At 45.3% G+C, this 25,078-nt stretch overlaps 1 protein-coding gene across 1 annotated transcript in view; it reads right to left on the reverse strand.

The window, feature by feature from the left end:
• Positions 1 to 25,078, reverse strand: part of Tram2 (translocation associated membrane protein 2) — a 77,118-nt gene that overhangs the window by 26,395 nt on the left and 25,645 nt on the right. Inside the window, exon 2 of the mRNA XM_055605847.1 lies at positions 10,493 to 10,556. Coding sequence (XP_055461822.1) covers positions 10,493 to 10,556 — 64 coding nt within the window. The remainder of the gene's footprint in view (positions 1 to 10,492; positions 10,557 to 25,078) is intronic.

The following is a 25,078-nucleotide window of genomic DNA, read 5'->3' on the forward strand; positions in this document are numbered from 1 at the left end:
CACACACACACACACACACACACACACACACACACACACACACACACGGCCTTCAGCAGGATTCTGATCTCCACTCATGTTTCATCATCTCTGACCTCCCAACCTGGAATGGAAGAGAGGGTCATTGATCTCTTCATAAGAAGCACCAAGATGTTTCTCAGAGTGTATGTGGACCCATACACGGACATATATACACACCGTTACGGATTACATTGTGTCCCTTACCTGCAGAAAGTATGTTGGAGCCCCTAGTACCTCAAAATATTTTATTTGGATAGGGTCTTTACAGAAGCAAGAAGTTAAATGAGGTCATTAGCGTGGGGACTCATTTCAGTATGATTTGTGTCCCTAAAACCTGGGACGTATGGACACAGAGACACACCGGCACACAGGAGAAAGATGATGTGGAGAGGCAGGGAGGTAGCAGCCATCCACAAGCAATGAGAAGGGCTCTTTCCCTAGGAGGAGGAAAAGGAGCCACCATTGATGATGCCATGGATTCAGATTTCTAAGCCCCAGAATTTTGCCTTGTATTTTGCATCCTCGGCCTTAAGAAACACGTTTTCTTTCTATGCAAGCGTCATGCAATGAAAGGTGTAGGTGACAATCTTCCAGGCTACCATCCAGCTTCTTACCTAATGTCTTATAATCAATTCCCTTCCATTTGATAGCACCCTAAGAAGACAAAGGGTGTTTTTTATAGCATAAAAAGAAGCAGGGACTGTGAGAGGAGACTAAAGAGGATTCAGGAATAGAAGCCAGAGGTGTCTGAATTGTCTCCTTGAAGAATCAGCCCTTTCTGTAAGACTGTAAACCTTAATGCAAGAAAGTCCATTAGGGATTCCGAGGGGTCAGGCACACATGTGGGGTCCCTCTGCATCCAGGCTGCAGCTGCTTGTGGCACACCCTGGACACACCTCTCAGGAGGCTGCCATGCCACAGGACACCTACAGCTGGGGGACATGTGGACTTCAGAAAAAAGTCACCAAGAGTCAGGAAGAATAAACCACTTCTTGGGGAAATCACATGAAACAGCCGCAATAACAAGAAGAAAGCAGAGTTTTTCTTTACATTTTTAGAGGTTAAAAAGTTAAATCTCAGGGCTTATACAAAAACAACAATGTTGACAAACCCGTTAATCTAAGGACAAAAATAAAGTTATTTTTTGTAAGAACAACTGACTAGAAAAATAATACTTCAGGTAGCTAGGATAAGAAAATACAAGAACATTCTGATCTGGAGACAGGGGAGGTAAAGATGACAAAAAGAAAATTGAATCAATCCTGAGTAGTCAGTGTCTGGGTCAGGGTATGGCGAAGAAGGAAACCACACAGTGTCCCTGTCCCCATGGATCTCAAGCATCAAGCCAAGAGACAGCCCGGCAGATCAGAAGTTCTGCTAAGTTAAGCCCACAGAAATGCCACACTAAATGGCACAGCCCAGCAATTCTCAGCCTGTCACAACCCTCTCACTGGGGCCGCATATCAGATATCCTGCATTTACATTAGGATTCATATCAGTAGTAAAATTACAGCTATTAAGTAGCAACAAAAATAATTTTATGGTTGGGGGGTCACCACAGCACGAGGAACTGAATGAAAGGGTCGCAGCATCAGGGCGGGTGAGAAGCACCAGCACAGGCTCTCTGGGATCAAGTCCCTGCTAGAAGACGACATGTCCAGATTTACATGGACAAATTCAGTTTCTGAAGCATCATGAAACTGATCGCGTATGATCCGTCCCCTCTTCTGAACAGTTGTTCTGATTGCTAAATTTTAGTTATTGAAACGAAAACCAAGTTCAGACTTGCCCATAGTCCCTGGGAGGAAGCTTCTCATGGCTGACACATTCGGGGAGGAGGGAAGCTGCTTTAGTTTTCTCTTCATACAGAGGGACCCTGAGCCAAAAGTGGTCTTGGTAGCCATTCGGCACAAGGTGAGGACAAAGCCAGTTCCGTGTTTCCCTAGTTGGCATCTTCCTGTGACAGATCTAGCTTTTCTGTGCTCGTGTTACATGAGGTGCACACAGCCCAGCCTCTCTCTGCCCTTCCTGGTCATCCTTGAGAACATCAATCAGCTCTCTGGGCCCAGCTGCACTCAGTGTAAAAGGATCAGGCCCGTCTCAGTCTCTCACAGCTGTAAGGGTCACAGGTCCAGGTTCCATCTCCAGAGCCACTGCTGTCCACCTGTCCTTCCCCTTTTTGTTCTCTGCACTTATCTTACAACAGGGGCTCGGTTTGATATGTGATGCCAAGAGCATGACACAAGCAGTAGGCAGCTCTAATGCCTGCAGAGGAGACTAGAGTCACTCAGATCCTCTACACAAGCCCGAGTTAAATGAGGCTTTAAAAACCACCTGTCTGAGGCTGTTTTCGTGGACAGTATGTCAATCCCAGAAGGGGCTAGAAAACAATGGCCAAGCTATGATGTAGAAGGTTCCTGGGCTTTCTACCTCTTCCGGCTACAAAACACAATATGGTAGATACTAATGATCAAACCAACAGAAATGGACAGAACAAGAGGATGGATCTGTTACTTTGATCACTGTAAAATAATCCCTCCTCCGGAAGAGATCCTGACATACCAGCCTTGTTTTTCTTTGTGTAGAGCAGCAGACAGGCCCAGGATCTTCAAACCTACCAGGACTCCCTTTACATTCTTTCTTAGGATTTCTATTGCTATGAGGAAACACCATGACCAGGGGTAATTTGGGGAGGAAAGGGTTTGTTTTGCTTACACTTTCACATCAGTGTTCATTATCAAAGAAACAAAGCAGGAACCTGGAGGCAAGACAAGAAATCATGAACAGGCCATGGAGGAGTGTTGCTGGCTTGCTCCTCATAACTTGCTCAGCCTGCTTTCTCACAGCACCCAGGACCACCAGCCCAAGGGTGGCAGCAGCATAAATTATCCTGGGCCATCCCAGGATAATCACCAATTAAGAAAATGCCCTAAGAGCTTGCCTGCAGCCCAATCTTATTAAAGCAATTTCTCAATTCATGTTCCCTCCTCTCAGATGGCTCTAGCTTGTATCAAGTTGACATAAAACTAGCCTGCACATACAAAAATGTATACCACGAAAATGTGTCTTCATGACTTTTGGGGAGCTCCAGCTCCAGCTGAAACCCAAATCTACTTAGTCATACTCTCTACCTCTCCCCCGACACACACACACCCCCCAAATAGTTATAGTGTGGTGGTTTGAATGAGAACAGCCCATGGGCACATATATTTGACTGCTTGGTCCCTAGGTGGAGGTATGGCCTTGTTGGAGAAGGGTTTGTCACTGGGGTTTGAGGTGCCAAAAGCCCACGCCATTCCCTGTCAGCTCTGTCTCTGCTTGTGGAGGTGAGCTCTCAGCTACAGCTTCAGCACCATGCCTACCTACCTGCTGCCAGGCTCCCACCATAATCTCTAACCCTCTGAAGCTGTAAGCAAGCCCACAGTAAACTTTCTTCCATTAGTTGCTTTGGTCATGGTGTATCTTCCCAGCAATTGAGAAGTAACCAAGATTTATGAAAAACAAACAAACAAACAAACAAACAAACAAAAAACCTGAATGAGGAAAGAACTAGATACAAACGAGTAACTACATTAAGTGGCTCTCTTCACCTTACCTTTGAGAGCCCTGGAGCATTCGGAAGACTACCTGCAGCTCTTTACCTGCATAATTTACACCTGACTTATCCAACTTTATTGATTTTCCTCAATTTTCATTGGAGATCTTGCTACAGGTGGGTATCGATATAAAAGGAGGAGTAATAAAGTCTTCCTTCCTTCCCTTTGTCTTTTTCTTTCTCCTTTCCTTCTTTTCTTTCTTTCAAAGTACTTTTATTCTCCTGTTTCATTTGTTGTCTCGGAGGCTTACTGCTCCATCTGCTAACCTAAGCCTAGAATGTTTTCAGCCTCTGAGAATTACTGCTTAATAAGCTCACACTTCCTGGTTCTTTCCAAGCTCAGGGATGGCTGGTTCAATTCAGCTGTTCTGGCTCAAACTCCTCTCCCAGCTGACTTTACAATCTCGCTTTTCTCTCAGCCTCTGAATTGTCTGCTTGGCAGCAAACTAACTCCAGCAATCTGCTCTAATCTCCTGGTTCCTTCTCATTCTCTGGCTCATTCGGTGTTCACCAGTGTCTAGCTTGTTCTCTCATTCAACCTCTCTCTGTAAAACTGCCTCCTCTCTCTCTGTCTCCCTCTCTCTCTCTCTCTCTCTGCATTGCCCATTAAGTAACTTCCCTTTCCTTTCTTCTCACGAAAGTTGTAAGTATCCTGTTCTGTCAAATATTCTCTGACTTGTCACATTTTCTGTTACCCAATTAGACATCACTTTCAAACATGGGGTTCCTTCTACAAACTAACTTTACCTTTATTGTTTGGGATTAAATAGTTTTTTTAAATGTGTTTTGGTGAAATTCAAATAGTCCTAGCTTTTTTTGTTTGCAAACCCAGACAGGATGCCAAGCAGAAGTCATACAAAGAGCTGGGATTTGGTCTTAAAGGTGAGGGGGACTCACCTTTTTATCACTGTCAACCTTAAGGTCAGCCTTCTGGATGCCAGCATGATGGGCACCATGGCCTATCCCAGCCACTGCTGTTGTCAGCTCCACAGCAGCCTCATCTGTTCATCACGATGGAACCAAACCATCAATTTGCAGCGAGACTACCTTACAGCTGGAATGTGGTCTGGGCTAATTTGTGTTTCTCCTAGAGTTCATTCGTTGATATGCTACCTGTATCCCAGCATCCTCTGATGTGAGTTCCTTTGAAACAGGCTCTTTACTGATGTTGGTTAAGATGGTGCCAAAATGGCCTACGGAAACTCGACAGAGACTGACACGCACACGGAGGAAATGTGAAGTTGATCTGGAAAGAAGCTGGCAACAGATCTTCCTTCCTTCATACCTTCAGAGGAAGAGAAGCCCTGAGTCCTGTGGACCTCAGACATCAAGACTCCAAATTGAGAGAGAAGTGGCTGATGATTAAGCCACTAGGCTTACTGAGTGTAGGGGTCTTGAGGCTAGAGACAGTGGGTAGAAAAAAGGAGCGCAGCAGAGAAGACCAGTCAAGAAAGAGCCTCTTCAACATGCACTGAAAGTTCCTTAAAACCTGAAAACCCCAGCCAGGAAGACCCGGAGACTTAGAAATGAGAGCTCAGCTGGGTAGCCCACATCCATCAGGACAGGGCTTGAGAGGCTGAGCAAGGAGTTGGTTAGAAGGGGTGCCATTAAGCTCAAAGTCACCATTCTACCAAAATTCAATTTTAAACATTGACTTGAGCAAGATACACATTATAAAGAAGAAATTTTAGAAGGCAGTTTACTCTAGTGATGAAAAAAAAAAAAAAAGATAGATTTCTAAGCACTTCCAGCCCTAAGGAGATTTGGAAGGAAGGCTTTAGGAGTCACAACCCTTAACAAACCTGTTATTGTGAAATGTTTTCGTTCTGTGAGAAGTTTGCTTTCCTGCAGGCCAGGCAAACCGGCATTACTGTACGGGGCTGGTCACCATTGGAGCTCAAAACAAAATTAAGCAGGCTTTTCTGATTTCATTGTCTCCCTCAGACTTTGCTTGTCAGATTTCAAGTAGTCCCGAATGGTAAGATTTCCACAACAGATAGGCAACTGCATGATACCTTATCTTCCCTTTCTAAAGTAACTGAAACCCTTGCATCTCGAAGGCACTCTAACAGACCTTCACCCGTGGTCCACAGACATAGAGGAGCTTTTCAGAAGCAGAGTTCAGTAGTTACATCCTGCAAGATATGAGCCCCACTACTCAGTGGCCACCCCCAGCCACCCGCACACTCCAGGCATTTGTACCTCAATTGAGGGTTTCCATATCGACACTGATCCCTCGGTGAGCACTGTCCTGTCTTCTATGCTCTGTGAACTGCTTGTTCTCAGTCCCATTACAAAGTCAGCTTTTCTGAAGGCTACGTCACCCGGCTTTTATTTTTTCTTCACCTCATAGCTCCGTGTATTTCCTTCACCACCCTGTTGCAATTACAATTATCTACTTATTTATTATACATCTTTCCCTTCAATTGTTTTACAACTGGGGCCAGCATACAAGAGACACAGAAACATTTGTCTAGAGTGAGCAATTAACTAATTAAACTAATGATGGCATGATAGTGGCACTCTCCCAAGATTCAATGGGAAGTTCTTTATGCCCAGAAGCTCTGACTGGGGCCTAGCATGGAACAGTCTACTCTCTTCTCATCCTGACTGTGAGATGGATGGCTAAGGCACTGCTTTCTACACAAATTTCTCCAAAGAGTTCAAAGAATGCCATAGCACATGCATGTTCATTTTTTTTAACTTTATGTTGCTGTGACAATACCTAACAGGAACAGCTTTAAAAGCTAGCTGTGTTGGTGCTTCCCTGTAACTCAGCACCAGAGGCAGAGGCAGGAGAATGACCACAAAGTCAAGGCTTACTGAGTCTAGTGAGTTCCAGATGAGTCAGGGCCTCACACGGAAACCCTGTCTCAAATTAATCCTCAGAGTGTAAGAGAATTCTTACCAACAATGCTTTAGGCAAAAGATTAATAGCCAAGATAAACGAAGAACTGCAAAAAATTTATTATCTAACCCTACCCCAACAATCCAACCAGAAATGGGCTCATGAACTCAATAGGCAGTTTTCAAAGGAAGAATCTCAAAAGTATTTGAAAAACTGTTCAACACCCTGAGCCATCAAGGAAATTCAGGCTAAAACTCTTTCCAGACCCCCATCTCACTCTAGTCGGAACGGCTATCAGCAAGAAACAAACAACAACAAATGCTGGCAAAGATGCAGGGAGCGCTTTCATGAGAGCGAACATCCATGCAGCCGTTGTGGAAGTATACAACCAAGGGCTTCTGGGTCAGCATCCCGCATAGACACTGGAATATCCATTTTACACTGCTGCACTATTCTCAATAGCTAAGAAATGGAACCGGCCTAGATGTCCATCACCAGATGAGTGGGTTATGTAAATTAGGAATTTTATGTAGCCATAAAACAAATGAAATCAAGATACTGACAATAAACTGGACAGAGTAGGATACTTTGTTAAATAAAAGAAGCCAGTTTCAAAAAGACAAATACTGTGTGCTTTGCCTCCTGTAAGGAATCTCTATTTAAATTTATATAGGGTGTGTGTGTATCTGTGTGTGTGTGTGTGTGTGTCTGCACATATGCACATGTGGAGGTTATAAAAGTAGAAAGAAGGAAGAAAGCAATGTAATACCTGTTCCAGGAAAGCAAAGGGAGTCTGCGGTGAGAGGGAAGAAACCAAGAAAGGGAAGGCATGGCATGGGGGAAGATCCCTGGAGAGAAGGATGAGTAAAAACAAAGAATAATGACACAAATGTATGATGACGCCATTGAAAGCCATTATATGCTAAATTAAAAAAAATAATAATTAGGGCTGGAGAGATGGCTCAGGGATTTAAAAACATAGGTGATCTTCCTGAGGACCCAGGGTCAGATTCTCAGCCCACACATGGTATCTCACAACTGTCTATGACTCCTTTTTCAGGGGATCCAATGCTATCTTCTAAGGACAGTACATATACATGGTACACAGATGCAAATGCAGGCAAAACACCCATACACATAATTTTTTTTTAATTAAAAGAGAGAAAAAACAGAGGCAATGCATCCCAAGTGTGTGTGGCAGTTGTGTGATATCATCATGAAGCCATTTTTCTTTCATTTCACATTTTGTCACCCTGAGAAAAGATATGACCTTATAGTTCAATAGAGTAAATGGAATGCCTTAAATTGTACATGAGTTTCAGGAGAGAAGGAAGAAGAAAAATAAAACATTCCCAACCAGGCTGGCTTCATTCAAAGGCTTCTTCCAGTGAAAGGAAGAAAAAGAAGGAAGAGAGCAGAGAAGGGAAATGAAAGGAAGGGTGAGTTACTTATTCTTAAGATTTCCAGTATGTTAGACTAGACCAACTATTTTCACATGAAAAGCATCCGTCACATTATAATATCAAAATAGCAAGCTATGAATCAGTACCTAAAAATATTTTAACTAAAGATTTTCGGTTTTTTTCTGAGAGGTGGGGTCATATGTGATCGTTATCTTGTTTATACTGTATACATATGCTCCAGGAATTACACAATGCTTGCATAAATGTATTTTTTTTGTGGGGGGAAACCCCATGTATTTAAATTTTAAGCCTGTACCCAGAGTTTAACTAATATGCTTCTAAAACTGAGTGTGGTGACTCACCTGTATTCTTAGCACTTGGAAAGCTGAGCCAGAGGACTGCCTTGAGTTCAAGGCTAGCCTGGCTTAATATTGTGTGAGATGCTGTCACAATAATCTAAATACAGACACACTGCTATGCATATGAGGTAACTACTGCAACAGATTCACAGAGGAAAAAGAACAGTGGTTGCTACGAGGAGTTGTTCTGCAATGATTAAAAGTTCAGTTCTGCAAGATGAGAACAGTTCTTGACGTGGAAGGCAGCACAGTGTGAATTTGCTTAAAACAATCATACTATGCATTTAAAAGTGGGTGACGTAATAAACTTGGGGCTAGATGCGGTGCAACATTCCCAGCTGCTGGGAGACACTGCTATGACCAGCTATTTAATCACATTTTAAAAACTAAAGACTTTAAATCGCTCCTGGTACGTACAGGTTCTAACTAACAACAGGTTCTACGGACATCTCACAACTGACAAGTGAGAAGAGTGAAAGAAGCCTGACTTTCTTGGACCACAGGACACTGAGCAACAAAGTTCACTCCAGTGTGCACTGAAGGCACGTATGTTTGGCCATAGCATTTCCTGGTTCTCAAAACTCTCTTCCCACAGCAGAGGATGTTCCTCCTCTCTCACTGCAATCTCTCTGTCTGACTCTCCACAAAAGGAACTAACTGTGTTACATACCCAGAAGCAAGGACTCCCCTCAGGGTCTGGTATGTGCCAGGAAAACTGCATGGTACCTCCTCTGGGCCACAGACTCATACACTTGCCATCACCACCCCTGCCCATATGTGGTGGAGCCAGATAAAAGAGCCTCACACATAAAAGTCTACTATCAAACGATGAGAAGAGTGCTACACTCGGCAGGCAAACAAAACTCCCTCCTTCCTTCCTCAAAGGGACACCTAGTATATTATAGCTAAGATGGAGTGATGGTTGATTTCTAGGCTGAGACCTCAGAAACCCAAGGCTACGGAAACATGGCCCCAAAGCTGAACCTGGCCTGGAAATGTATCAACTTCTTTCTGTTGTCTATCCTGTGTGGCATTCACAGAAGTAGCTGCCAACATTTAAAAAGTGAGTTGTTCATACATACGAGGAAACATTTTCTGTTTCTGTTGGGATAAAAATAATTATCTCAAGAGAAAACTATTTTAGTGACTGTGATGATTTAACTTGATTATCTACTTGAATAGATTAAGAAATGCCTGGAGATTAGAGCATCATGACTCTGGGGTGTCTCTCATGTTATCCGACCATGAGGATGCTGACTTATTCAAATGATACAGTCAAAAGGTGATAATATCACTGGGGAATGGTAAAAAGAGCAAGGGCTAGCTCAGAACAAGTAGATTCCTGGGTGTGCGCCCTTGCAAGTACCTAGCCCAGTCCTCCTTCCTGTACACACCCTTTCTCTGCTTCCTTTATGCTACAGGATAAAGAGTTGTCCTCTGCCACTTGCTTCTACCACCATTATGGCTTAAGTACACAGAAACGTGTGGTCACAATGAGAACCCTCTGAAACTGTGAGCCTAAATAAACTTTTTGTCCTTGAGGTTGTTTCTGTTACATATTTGATCACAGGGATGATAAAGGCAACTGTGCAGCCAGTTTGGGTTTATAGCAACCTCTGCACAGGTGACTGCTTGGAAACAAGCAGCAGCTATCATTCCAGAACGGGCCCACTCTCCCCCCGCTCTGCTGCTGTGTGATCCCCCTTCTCGAGTTGGAGCCCCATAGCTGGACTGGAAGTTACTGGTGAAGACCACATGGTTCTTGCAACCATGACAGCTGGACTTTCTGCAGGTTCTTGGAAATCCTGGATGTAGGACAGCTTGTAATGCAGCAACTACAGCCAGTGGCTTTATGAGACGTCTCCGGGTGAAGACACAGTTTACTCCTAACCTCCTGGACCTTGTCAAAGTACAGAATTCCCCTCCCACCATGTCTTCACCCTCCATCAAAGCATGACATCTAACCCCCTTTCCTCATGGAAAACCTTAAAAAGATGGCTAGGCTCTCGATCAGAGGTCTTGGGCCTTATGTTCCGTTCCTAACAGAAATCAACACCACCTACGATGGAGGAAGGAGCCAGAAGCACACGTAGCACCCCATAGTACAGTACTTTTCTTCTGGTCCTTTGGTGGGGAAGAACTGCCCAGCCACCCAATTAGGGGAGAGGGGTATCTAAAAGATCACAAACATAGAGCAAAAGGGAAGTTTTTCAAGTCCTTCAGGGTTAACATAGCCAGGAGAGATAAAGAGCAATGCTTTTCTTACCTGCTGTAGGCACACTAATGTTATACTGAGGTAAAATAAATAGGAAGGCAGTCTTGGCTGTGACCTGGAAGACAAAGGACAAAAGTTCCTGTTTACTTTCTTGGCCACATCAAAAGGAGCAAGCAGAGGCTGCTCCTTGTCCTGGGGCCATCCATTTGTATCTCCAACTCCCACTTCAGGATGCAGGGTTTTTACCTACCCCACAGTTAATGCCAGTTTTGATCTACCCTCCCGGTACCTGCACTAAAAAGCAAAGCAATCCTGTGCCCCTAATAATGGCTACACTCGTTTTCATGGCAGACGGACTGAAGCAAACTGTATTGACAGGCAGAAAGATTTGTTCGTTCGTTCACGTATTGATTCAATTCTGGGCACCCCACTCTGTGGAAGGTCATACAGCTTTTAAAGGCTCTGAATCCAGACTCCCTGGACATTTGAGTTGCTCGCACACTGGACAGCAACTCTGAAGATTCAAACTCAAGCTTCAGAAACAGCTTCTAGCTGTTAGTTTCACATCTTCCCTTCTATCGAACAGGGAATGAGACTTCACAAAACCCATAATACTGGTTTTTGTTCTGTTTTGTGAAAGCTATCTTGAGATGACTGTGGTCCCCGTCTGGTTGCTAATAGTCAAATCAGTACTGAAACAGTTTAAACCAGGGGTGAGCTTACAAAATGTGGAGGTTCGAAGCTAAAATTGACTGTCTGGGTTCAAATGCTGACTCTGCTAGCTATGCAACCACTGGGGAACGTATTTCACACCCTGAACCAAATCCCTTGTCTATAAAATCATGGATATGTGCAGTTCCTTGGCTGTGTACTGCAGTCTGGAGTGGTGCGGATCTCTCTATTGTCATTGTTTCAAAGTCTACAGATGTACATACAGCCAGGACCAAGAAGCACTCCGTGACATGCGCACAAAGTCAGGTGAAGAAAAGCCATTTCCCCAGAGGCTCTGAAGACACCTCCTCAGCCAGCGGTTATGGGTTTCCTTTCCAAACCTGGAGGTCAGAGAGTTGTGTGCAGGGAGTGGGACGGAAGAGGGAGGGAGAAGTCTGGCCATGGCCAAATCAGAGGGGAAACAAGTGAAAGACACCTTCTCTGGACATGCCAGCAACAGGTGGCTGCCCTCGGCCTATTGTATGGACTCAACCCTCTCCTTTAAAAGAGAAAAGAGCTTGCTGCTACTCTGTAGTGAGCCATCATTTACTTCAAGATATGTACAGAGAGTCTTCACACATCTGTGTTGATGCCTTGTGCATGCTCTATCAAACTTGAAGGGGAAGAAAAAATGAGGTTAGGTACCAGGAGGTGCTCTTCTCCACTTCCCCATTCCTGAAACGGATTCCTTTAGTCTTTAAGACCTTGTTCTACCATCAGAAGCAGGAGAAGACAGGGAACAGGACAGACGCCTATCACAGACAGCTCTGAGAGACTCTAATGATCGAGGTATCAAAGCAGAGGCTGAGACTCATAGCCAAACTTTGGGTAGAGTGCATGGAATTTTATGAAAGAGGGGAGAGATAGAAAGACCTGGAGGGGACAGGAGCTCCACAAGGAGACCAACAGAGCCAAAAAAAAATCTGGGCCCAGGGGTCCTGCAGAGATAGATACTCCCTCCAACCAAGGACCATGCATGGAGATTTCCTAGACCCCCTGCTCAGATATAGCCCATAGGCAGCTCAGTCTCCAAGTGGGTTCCCTAGTAACAGAAGCAGGGACTGTCTCTGACATGAACTCAGTGGCAGGCTCTCTGATCACTGCCCCCTGGAGGGTGCAGCCTTGCCAGGCCACAGAGGAAGACAAAACAGCCAGCCAGAGAGATGATAGGCTAGGGGCAGATAATAGGGGAGGAGGATCTCTACTATCAGTGGACTAAGAGAGGGACATAGGGGGAGAAGAGGGAGGGAGGGTAGGATTGGAAGAGAAGAGGGAGGGAAGGTGGGATTGGGAGGAGATGACAGAGGGGGCTACAGTCGGGATACAAACTGAATAAAGAGTAATAAATGATGATGATGATGATGATGATGATGATGATGATGATGATGATGATAAGACCTTCTTCTACATTCCTGACCTTCTTCTAGCCCAAATGTCCATGTTTTCCTTACAGTAACATGCTTGCCTCCAACCCAAAGCCTCTCTTCATAGATCCCTTCTCCCCTTCTACTCCACACGACTTGTTAGTATGTGTCTCTCTCACCATTGTGCTTCCCCTATACCCTGAGCTCTCTGAAAGGCCATCACTATTTCTACAGGTCACTCCTTCATGGGCAGCAGAGGCCCCAGCATAGGATGTTATGCTATCATTTCTCCACAGTGGGCTATCACCTAGAGGAAGGCAGGGATCCCACCACCTCAGTCTTCATTGCACGGCCTCCCCAACAGCTAACTCAGGTGATGGGAGTGCTCAGGTACTGATCACTGAACAAGATGAAAGAAACACAGCTCGCTTTCTTTAACCACGAGTCCCCAGTCTCTAGTGGGAACTGCCCTCTGCCACCACAGGCCTTCTCTTTAGGACTCCTCCAGCCCCTAAAACTCTAAGCCCACCCTCTCCTGAGTGGGGCTGGGGGATGTGTTGGTCAGTGCCACTAGCAGCCATGGTCTTCTGTCATGGTTCCTGTCCCCAGAGCAGCTGTGGGTCTTCACTGGTGTGAGGCCCTGGAGGGCCTCTTTCAGTTGGCCAGCATCCATTTCTCAGAAGCATTGTAATTCTATGTGTGGAGCAGCACTGTCCAACTATGCCTGTGACTGAATCCCTGAAAGAACTTGAAATTTTTCTATATCCAGGCCATACCCCCAGGCAACTAAACCAGACCCTTACAGTTGAGCTGGCTCATCAGCATTTAGTCCAGCTCCCAGAACACTGTAACATCCAGCCAAGTCTGGGAGCCATTACCCTTAAAACAAACAAACAAGACAAGACAGATAAAGAAAGACCAGGAAGTAGGCATTTAGTATGTGACTTACATACATTTTTGCTCTAGCCCTGCATGCAGAGCCAATTTTCATTCATGGCAGTTCTATGGCACCTTGCAAACACTGAACACTGAAACACTGTACCATAGAGAAGTACAGAGTTGGGGTGCTACAAACCACAGCCACATTTCACCAGGAGACCAACATACAACTTTGCTCTATGCATGCTTCTAAAAGGCACCTTAGTTAATAATACATCTTTAATACTGTTGGTTCATTAACACTGAACTCATGGTCAATGGGACTACTGTAGCTCATGTCCAATCAGGCTACTGAAGGCATAGTTTCTCCCTAAGGCCCATTGCCTCCTTCTAGGGATTAGGAACATAGATAGACTTCAGCAAAATACTTAGGGGCCACTGTAACGAATGAAATGTCCACAGACATCACAAAATGCAAAACTATGGCCCTAAATAGATTACAAAAAGGCTGATTTGCTTACAGTACGAGAGATGAAACAGGAAGGAGAGCACAGCCTTCTTTCACCTGAGCAGGTGCTCAAGCTTTTGCACCTGTGAGCGAGCAGGAGCACAAGTAAGAAAGTGGAGGTTACAAGTAAACTCTAGTAAAGTAAGCAGACTCACAAAGATGAAGTCTACAATCAGTGATAGAGAAACATCTCAAGACAAACCTGAGAGTCAGTTCTATCGGAGCCAAGATATTTTTTGTGTGTGTGTGTGTGCCCAGGTACACATGAAGAGGTCAAAGGACAACTTTTCCAGAGTTGGTCTTACCTCCCACCACCAAGCCCAACTTTTATACTGTGGGTTTCAGGGAGCAAACTCAGGTCATCAAGCATGTACAGCAAGTGGTGTACTCAAGGTTTTTTTTTTTTTGTTGTTTTGTTTTGTTTTTTTTTAAAGCCCTACCAAGGTAGAGGTTGACACCACCAAATCTAAGTTCCTGAAGAATGTAGAAGCTACTTGGTTTGACGACCCTCTCCACGCAGCCTCAGATGGTGAGGGGACAGAGATGACTGGGTAATAAATGTTCATCACATGGACACAGCCATCCCACAGGAGAGCTGTCTGATCTGCACCCTGCCACCTGTTCACAGGTACATTTCTGTACAACCGCTTTCTCTCACTGTGTCCAAACCAGTGCTGCCCATGCAGTAGGCATCTCATAAATACCCTCTGGATGAACTATAGTATGAACAGCTGTAGTATTCGGTAACCACAGACGAATGTCTAACACATGTTTTTTTTGAATGTTAAGTCCACAAGATCAGAATTAAAGCAAAAATAATCGATTCCGGTATTTTTCCATACCTGCCATATTTTTCCATCCCTGGATTGTGGCAGTAGAAACAAATTCTTAACCATACTTGTTCCCATGTTACTGTATTCCAGATGCCAGTTTCCTTGTCTCATAAGAAAGGAAGCTAAACTCCAGGCACAGAGAGGCATAGCAGCCTCTGTCAGCCAGGGAGCACCAGCAAAACAGGCAACCGTTAGCTTGGGATTCTTCAAGTTTGTTCCAAAAACGATAGCAAGCACACAACTCAGCACATAACAGAATGCTAACAAAAACTCGAAGACCAAAGCCAAAGAGATCATGAGTCAAAGGCTTAAAAAGAAAGAACAGGGGATGAGGCTCATCCACAGAAGTGTATCCCAAGAAGGCCTACGAATCAGCTCAAGCTGGCCAGTGTGAGCTCTTTCCCAATCGTCTGAAAGAGCAAAATAAAATCAGCTGCTAAATTCACCACATCACTTAAAGGGAGGGGCAGGGGGAGAGGAAATAGAGGGAAGGAGGGGACAGCAGCAACAGCAGCAGCCGCAAAGGGTGACCCTACTTGTCCCTCATAAAAACCTTTCAAAGGCCCTCTGGCACCCCAAATCTCCATCCCATTACTCTCTCCTGACCCGAGGTCAGGGACCAAACAACTAACAAGCCCTTCTGTGCAATGCTAGGTTCACGTAGCACAGGGGCCTATTCAAAAATGTCACTCTAATTATTTCTCATCCCTCTAAGGCTGTTTATAGGAAACAATATTGAGTTTAATAACACATTAAATGCCAGGCTCAGTGGGTGAAAGGCTAAAAGTGACAATGTGCTAATATACTTTTGCAAAAGGAAAGCACTAAATTACATAGGAGGGGCTCGAAAGAGAGAGAGACTCCTTACAGTTTTAACTAGAACATGGTGTAGAACACAAAGGCAGAGATGTTGAGTGTGCTCACACAGCCATAACAAAACCAAAATCATTCCACATGCCATGTTCTATTAGAGGCACACGGGCCTGAGCTCTTGGTTGCAATGGCACTAAGAATGCCAGAGAAATCACTGCTTCTGTGACACACACTGGATATGGAGTACAGTCCCAAGTCTTCTGTGGACCAGTGAGGTACCCTTAGGTAAGGCATGTCACCTCTATGGACTCTTTTCCCCAGTACTAACAAGAGTGACAATGAATGCTATCGAGTGCTTGCTTGGTGCCAGGCATGGTTCTGAGGCTTTCCATAAACGGTCAAGTATAATCCCTCCAATGACCCTGTAAGGCAAGGCCTGACACTGTTACAGACAGACATGGAAATGATCAGGCCCAGTGAGGTGGCTGAAATGAAGGTCCGTAAACCCTGTTCAGAGCTGCCATTCTTGAGCCCATTTGATCTTCTGTGCCCAAATCACAGCCTTACTGAAGGGTCCACCTTCAAGTTTAAAGCACAATGCTGCTTCTCTACCTCTGAACACAGAAGTCTGGGTGTCACCCCCGCCCCACAGGCAAGGAGAGTAAAGTCCTTGGCCAGCCCCAGGCACTGGCACTGACACACCAGGGCTTCCAAATGCACAAGTCAGTTCCTTTCACTAGAAGTTGATGGCAGTCACCAAAGATAGGATGGAAGACCTAAGAGGATCCCCAGCGGGTATGGAGTCCTTTGCTTCAGCTAGTTTGGACTAGCTGGTGTCCTGCCTGAGGAGCAGAAGAACAGAGTGGCACAAGTCCCGCAGCTGGAAGCACGGACACACTTGTTCATTGAAAAGAGACAGCTAAGGCTAGAGAGCCATCCTGCTGAGGCTGGGGAACTTGCCTCCTCCCTGAGCATGGCCCTCCTCGCAGGAAGCCAAATATTCAGGCAAAGCTGTCCTGAAGTTGGTTTCACATCTTTGCTAAGGTGGTAAATAGGAAAACTTTAGAAAACACTGGAAAGTTACACTCAACTGGGGAGGAAGAGATTAAAAAAAGAAAGAGTTTCTAGCCTTCTTTTCTGAAGTGAGTGCCCCGAGCTTCCTGCTTCCTGCGGAGAACCTATTGGGTCTACCATCACCTATGTGCACAATGGACACGGCAGGACCTGGTGTTGGGGGTGGAGGTGGGGCTGCAACTCTACACAGCTTAGCAGAAAACGAAGATGGGGCAAAGATGCTTTCTGCAAATCTCTGTTCTAGATGACCAGAAAGGGGCGAGTGCCTGAGGTATGGGGGACACAGCTCTGACAGGTCCTTTCTGTGTGGCTCCTGAGCGACATCTGGGGGTTTTGGTTCCTTGTTTGAAAGCTGCCCTGATAGAAGAACAGGGCTAAGCCAGACAGACCCCCCACAGCTGCTCTAGAGTCCTGATGCTGGACAGACTTGATGGGTGGGGGAATCTGGGAAACCTCGCTGTTGCAGTGACTAGGATACCATTAGGCTACTCTGATTACATTCATCAGGCCAAGGTCTAAGCTACCTGAGGATAAAAAGGAACTTACACCAGAGCAATAGGAGAGTTGCTTGATGGGTAGCCCAGGCTGGCCTGAAATCACCATCCTCCTGCGCACGGCCTCTGGAATGCTGACATTATGGGACTATGTATCATCATAAGCAATCAGACCTGCCTTATGAAGAGCTTTCAGTGCTTTATGTCAGTGTTTTACTTACAAGTATATATGTGTACCATGTGCATGCCTGTTGTCCGCTGAGGCCAGGAAAGGACCTTCTGGAAGTGGAATTACCATGTGGGTGCTGGAATCCAAACCTGGCTTCTCTACAACAGCAGGAGAGCTCTTAGCCACTGAGCCTTCTCTCCAGCTCTTTTAATATCTTTAAAGAAGGGCTTAAAAAAAAAAAAGATATCTACATAGTCCAAACTTGCTTTTCTTACAGGCACTATTTCAAGTGCTATAATGAGTAAGGTAGTCAAGGGATTGCCTTCTCCACTTCATTTATAGCTACAGTATACAACCTTCAGAGAACTGTGTTTTTATGCAATCTCATAGCATTTGCAGGAAGTGCAATCCTTCCCTGAAAGTGTATGTGCTTTTACATGCATGTAACATGCTTATTAATGTATATGACAACAATCAATGAAAAAAGAGGCCATGAATTTGCAAGAGAACAAGGAGGGTTTAGAAGGAGGAAATGACAGGAAGAGAAATAATGTAATTATATTATAATTTCTAAAATAACAGGAAAAAAATTAAAAGATAGAGATCTGGGGTCTGAAGAACTGCCTCAGGGGTTAAGAAAATTTGTTGCTCTTTCAGAGGACCGGAGTTCAGTTCCTAGCACCCACTTCACAGCTGTCTATGACTCCAGCTCCAGGGGATCTGCTGCCCCATTCTGGCATCTAGAGACAGCCATAGTAAATACACACACACACACACACCTTCAAAAAACAGTCCTATGAAGATACTGAGAGTACATTTTTCTTTCCTGTATTTTCTAGTCTCTTCTCTTCCTGTTGAGACAGGATCTTATTACATAGACCAGCAAGCAGGCTTGGACCTTGCTATGCAGACTCTGCCAGCCTTGAACTCACAGAGACCCATCTGCTTCTGCCTCCCAAGTGCTGGGAGTATGTGCCACCAGAACTGGCCAGATGGTTTTTAGTTGTTCATATATATCATTCTCCTTTCTACCTAAACCCAACCCCAAAGCTTTCCCTTTAAAAAAAAAATTATATATATATATATATAAATATATATATATATATATATATATATATATATATATATATATATATATATATAACATGCCTCCAAAACATTCCTTGTAGAAGATAAGAACTAAACAAAATACTGTTCACGTCAAAATAATTTTTTGAGAATATAATTGTTCTAAAACACATACGCACATGTCAAGGTTTAGAACGCTGGCTGTGTGTAGATAGAAGCAAAAAACAGTCAAAACAAGTATTTTACTTTTGCTCCAAATTAAGACGCAGTATTTTGGGGATGTAGAATTGGGGGTTTGAGTGTTTTTTCTTTTTCTTTTTTTTTTAAAGAATCAAGATTAGGTAACATTTTTAGACTTGATAACAAAAAGAAACCACTTCAGTATTATCGGTGTTGTTTTAACTACAGTTTTAAAAATGTTTAGCACCGTGAAGACGGAGCATAGAGGAGTGGGGGTGGGGCGGCTAGAATTTCAGATGGGTCTGCGAGAGCCAGCCAGTCATTGATTGCTGGCAAGTGTTATGACTGGATACCAGGCAAAAACATCCCCAGGAATGTTTGGCATCGCCTGGTATTTGGGAAAATAAAAGGGCAATTCACTTCACAGGGTCCATGGACCCAGCACAACAGGAGCAGGCAAGGCCCAGGTGTATTCGCTTGCATTTGCTTATTTGCACATTTCTAGGAAGACACACAAGTCCTTGGTGATGCACTGTGATTGCCTTCAGGAACTGTTTGCCATCTGGGAAGCCTCCTACTCACTCAGCATGTTGACCCCTGTGTTTTGGCATATAGACTGGAGCTTGCTAGGAAAATGAGCCTTGAGTACACATAGTCAGAATTAAGGGAATCAGTCTTGTGGGGTTGGGACAAGGGCAATAAACTGGGCTTCTAGAAGGGTCAAGGTCATTCTCAGAGGAAGCCTTGGGATTCCCTAAATCAGTGGCTATCAACCTTCCTAATGCTGTGACCCTTTAATACAGCTCCTCATGTTGTGGTGACCCCAAGCACAAAATTATTTTCGTCCCAACTTCATAACTGTAGTTTTGCTACCGTTATAAATTATAAAGCAAATATTTTTTGGAGACAGAGGTTTACCAATGGAATCGTGACCCACAGGTTAAGAACCTCTTCCCTAGATGCTTGTGCATGCATCTGTTCCCTAGATGCATGTTTACATCTATTGTGTTTAGATACGTGCGGTTTACAACGCTAAGCACACAGCTCCTCTCCGGAAGGGTCAGAGCTGGTGAGGGAATAAGCAATAGGTGAATGGAATTAGAAGACATTAGTCAGACCAGGAGCTCTGCCCTGTTGAGCCTTGTTCTGAATCACCTTTATCTCCCACAGCACAACCAGCACCAATGGAAGAAGCATCAGAGCATCTGGGTGGGTGATTATTTACACACACAAACACATGTGTGCTCCCATGCACGCCCTTTCAACCAAGGCCACGAAGGTTAATGAGAAACATTTAGCACAGGTATCCCAGTTAGCAAATAACAGACACTCATTATCACCAGCAAGATATAGTGTCCTAGTTCCTGCCCTACTGCTGTGAAGAGACACCATGACCAAGGCAACTCTTACAAAAGAAAGCATTTAACTGGGGGCTTGCTTACAGCTTCAGAGGCTTAGTCCACCATCGTCATGGCAGGGAGCATGGCAGGCATGGTGCTGGAAAAGTAGTTGAGAGCTACAACCTGATCTGCAGGTAGAGCGAGAGAGAGAGAGAGAGAGAGAGAGAGAGAGAGAGAGAGACTGTGCCTAGCATGAGGTTTTAAAAGCCTCAAATTCTACTCCCAGTGGCATACTTTCTCCAAGAACACCACACTTTCTAATCCTCCTAATCCTTTCGAACAGTTCCACTCCCTGGTGACTATGCATTCAAATGTATGAACCTATGGAAGCCTTTCTTATTCAAACCATCATATGCAGAAAGGAAGAGGCAACACGGAAGGCAAGATGACGAAAGGAAGCACAACTCTAGTCCTAGAGGCATCGCCTCGGGACGACGGGCCCGCACTCAGCCTCCAGGCAGAGTCACCTGCAGCCCTAGAGCCAAGGTACAAAGTCTGTGCAAATGTCAATGTTCGGTTAAGCCCCGTATTTCAGCTGGGCCTTGTGGTTCACATTTATAATCCCAGTACTTGTCAGGGTGAGGGAAGAGGGTTGCTAAAAGTTCAAGGCCAGACTGGTCACAATGTGAGCTTCAGGCCAATCTTAACCATAAAGGGAGACCCTGTTTCAACCCCACCTCTGAATCGTAATTTTTTAAAGTGCCATACATTGTTATAGATGTTACTATGAAATTTCACTATTCCAATTTGAATGAGGTGTTTTAAATAACACCAGAGAAAGAGCTGAGGCTATAGCTAAGTGCTATCATATGCAAAGGTCCTGGGTTCCAGCCTCAGTGTCATAAAACAATAACAAGAATGACAAAACCGATGCCTACACAGGCGTGGTGCTTATTCTCAGGCAGGCTGGGCCCATTCCCAAGACAGCCCTCTGTGCCCCAGCATGGCTGGGACTTCAAGCAGCAGGCAGGGAAAACCAAACAAAGCAGGGGGGAGGATGGACCTCACCTGAACTTGACAAGGGGGCACCAGGCATTCTCACACAGGGTTCAGTGTGCAAACTGCCCATTGCTGATGAATACAGCATTCAGCAAGGTCCAGAGAGCCGGGCACCCTCCCCAGGCCCCAGCTGGAGCCATAGGACAACTCTATTCCAAACTGATACGAGAAAGCACAGGATCTTGGAAACTATCCTGTTCAGGAAGGGAGGACACAAGGACAGTACAAGACTCAATGGTATGTGGAATTAAGGAGGGTGATCAGGGGGTGATACAGAAACATGTGTATAAATAAAGCGTGCTCACTGTGGCCAGTCAGTCAGCGTGTCGCGGTTGGAGGGGACACATGTGGCATAGCTGGAAAGGACAAAATGGTCCTAGAAGCCAAGAGACAACAAGGTTTTAAAGAGTCCAGGGGCTCCAGCAGGTGCTTCAGAAAGCATGAGTCAGAACTGCAGTGGGAGCTCCCTGGGCGTGGGGCCTTCCCATGAGGCCCTGCAGGGTCAAAGGCTGAAGTTGAGGAGAGGTCAGGAGCTTGTGCGCCAGAGGATTGTAGAGTGGGAGATGGCTGTGGGGCTGCTTGTCTGCCAAGGAAAGCAAAGGACAGAAAGCAAAGGGATGGAAAGCGCCCTGAGCATGTGTGTGGGAGGTAAAAAGCCACAATGAAGAAAGACACAGGAGGTAGAAAAACTGGGGGCTGCAGAGAAAACCTGGGAGTCTGTATAACAGCAGGAGAGAGATGCTGAGAGAGAATACTGCTCCCTGGAACTTTGTCTCCTCAGACCACAGGGCCCTGGGTGCCTTCTCCAGTCCAGGCACTTACCTCTCTATAAACACTAGATACAGGCAATGCTCAGTAAGCCTTCCTGGGTAACAGAGTGAGCTAATGAAGAACAGGAGGATGGGGGAAGGGGCAAAAACAATAAGAGGCACCCCTTTCTGCTACCAGGACAAAGGGCCTAAAGCCTGAGAGTCTCAGGGCCAGGAGAACTACAGCCTCCTATCAGGCCATCTGCCTTTATTATCTCTTGCCTAGAATGATGGGTTCGGAATCAGGAGCCAGCCCATACACAGATAAGCTCTTGCTGTGAGCCACTACAGTGCAGGGCCACCTCCTCTTCCATCTTACAATGGCCAGATCAGTTTTCTAATCAGGTATGCCCAGGATAGCATTAGAGTGTGTGTGTGTTTATACATGTATGTGTGCATGCTTGCACAATTAAGGTACTTTTAACCCATACAACTCATGTTTACACAGTATTAAACATGTTTCTAGTCTCCAGATAAATGAAATCGTAAACATAAAATTAATCTTAAAAACAAAACTCAGCACTCAAGGTGCTGAGGCAGGAGGATCACAGCCACTTTGAGCCAGTCAAGGCAGCCACTGCTACATAATCAGTTCTAGGCCACCTCAGCTATAGAGTGAGACTGTGGCAACACACAGACACATACACAGGTTAATCTTTCAATCGGGGTATTTGTTGAACACATGCTCTGGGAAAGACAGTGCGAAGGAGGTTCACGAGCACTCCCTTCCCTCAATAGCTCAGAGGCCAAAATCGGGAGCTGTGTTATCAACCAAGCCTAAGTCCCTCACTCAACAACCACGTTGTTCAGAACATTTGATGCAACCCAGTTGAGACCAAAGCCCTTCCCACATTGCCTCAATCCTCCTAAGCCTGCGAGGAAGTGCAACGATGACATTTGCATGTGCAAGACTACACATGGCAGGCACTATGCCTTGTTTCATCTCCAGCCCGACCAGGAAGTGCCTCTTACTGTTTGCAGGGCCGCTCTGAACACCCACAGAAACCTCTCCTTTAAACCTCCCAGATGCTCTAAGAACACACACAGGAGGCTCAAAGAGTTTAAGAACCTTGCCCAAAAGGAGTACAGGAACCCCGAATTTGCCTATGTGAGATGTCTAGACTTAATCCCCAACGCACTGTGCCTAGAACCTAATGACCCAGTGATGCTGTGATGTAGGGAGAGTCTCCTTTAAAGTTGGGGGAAATGGGGTAAGCCAGGCCAGGATAGGTGTGTCAAAAGCAGGGTGTGTCCATTCTTTTTGGAATTATCAGTATCTTGTCATGGAAAAGGAACAGAAAATATCACGGTGGTGGAGGAGATTTCCTCGAAATGCTGTAGGAGGGATGGGCTGAGTCAGGAGAACGTAGCCTTGGGTAAGGAGAGGGGAGAGGAAGATGACAGCACCATTACAGTGCTGAGAAAAGCACCGGGGTGGCCTAAGGTGGGATAGTTCAGTTGAAGGCAGTCACATGGCCCACAGTGTGGTCCAGCTCCAGTTCTCAGACACCCCACTTCTTCTGAACACGATGGCTGAACGTGGGGAAAGGAAATGCAATGCAGGTTCACAGTCCTTAGTCACGCATTTATTTGTTTACTCCTTCCTTCAGAAGTGACTATGGTGGGGAGGTGGTCGAGGAGACCACTCAGTTGTTGAGGCTTACTGCACAAGCTTCAGGGCCTGAGTTTGATCCTCAGAACCCACACAGAAACACCCAGCTCAGTAACACACATTTGTGATGCAAGAGCTAAGGAAGTAGAGATGGGCAGATCCTACGGACTTACTGGCCAGTCACCCTCCTCAGACAGACAGCTCATGCTAGGGAGAGACTCTGTCTCAAAAAAAACAAGGGAGATGGTATTAGAGGGAGAATGATACCTGAGGTCCTTCTCTGGCACAGACAGAAGACAGACAGACACACACACACACACACACACACACACACACACACACACGGGAGGAGGGGAAAAGAAAAAGAGTAAGAAGACATAATACGGAAGGAAAAAAAAAGGTAGAAAGCTAGCTAGCTGGCTTCCAGGCCCCAAAGTGGAACCAGTTTGTTTCCTGATTCACTGGAAGGACACTATCTGTCCCAGCACCTTGCACATTTCCAAAGCCTTGCTGCTCAGGATAACTCAAGGGGAGAGATAACTGCTTTCCTCAAGGTAAAAAAGGCCACTTCGTGATGACGTTTCAAATGCTTCCTATAGCTGAACTGGTTGTCTAATGGGTAAGTTAGTCCAAGTTTCCCAGTGAGTGAGACCCATCAAGAAAGCGGTTTCCTTAGCCATGCATGATGGTGCATGCTTTAACCCAGCATTAGGGAAACAGAGAGAGACAGAAATCTGTTAATTGGAGGCCAGCCTAACCTACATAGCAAGTTCCACTGCAAACAGTGTTGCACAGCGAGACCTTGACTCAAGGACATACATACTTACTTACATACTTACATACATACATACATACATACATACATACATACATACATAAACTTCTTTAAAGCTACTTGGTAGTTGTCTCAGTGATCAGAGCCCCATGCAGGCTACACTAAAAGCTCTTATTGGTCCCAAGGCTACCTGTGCACAACACAGAGGCAAGAGAAGAAAAGGAGTTTAAGTGGCACTTGACTGTTATCTGAACTTGCTGCAGAGGATGGAAGTAGGGGCATTTGACGTGCTGCCACTTTAAGAAGTGAGAATGATTCTGTCCCCGCAGAAATCAAGGCAGTAAGTAGCTTCACACAGACGTGTGGTATTTTTTGATTTGTTACAATCAGGAAAATGCCTCTCCACAAAGCCTGCTGCTGGAGAGCACAGCGTTTCATGGACCTTCTCTCAGTGGACTCCCTTGCAGATGAGGTGAAGATTCACAGAGGAGGCAAAGTAGAATCGAAATGCTCCCCAACCTGAACACAGAGTTGGGCTTAGATGGGATAAGTTGGAAGTGCAGAAGATTAAAGGCCATGGGCAGGGTATCTTTCTTAGTCACTGTTTATTGCTGTGAAGTGACGCTATGACCAAGGCAACTCTTATAAAAGAAAGCATTTAACTGGGGGCTTGCTTACAGTGTCAGAGGGTGAGTCCATGGCCATCCTGTTGGGGAGCACGGCAGCACCCAGGCAGACATGGTGGAGGAGCAGCAGCTGAGAGCTCTGCATTCTGACCCAGAGGCAGAGAGAGTCAGACTGGAATGACATGGGCTTTTGGAGGCTCAAAGCCCACTGTCAGGGACACACTTCTTCTAACAAGGTCACACCTCCTAGTCCTTCTCAAATAGTGCCACTCCCTGGTGACTAAGCACTCAACTATTTGAGACTATGGAGGCCACTCATTTTC

The sequence above is a fragment of the Psammomys obesus genome, unplaced genomic scaffold, assembly GCF_907164565.1.
Source record: "Psammomys obesus unplaced genomic scaffold, mPsaObe1.curated_primary_1811, whole genome shotgun sequence".
Classification (NCBI taxonomy): domain Eukaryota; kingdom Metazoa; phylum Chordata; class Mammalia; order Rodentia; family Muridae; genus Psammomys; species Psammomys obesus.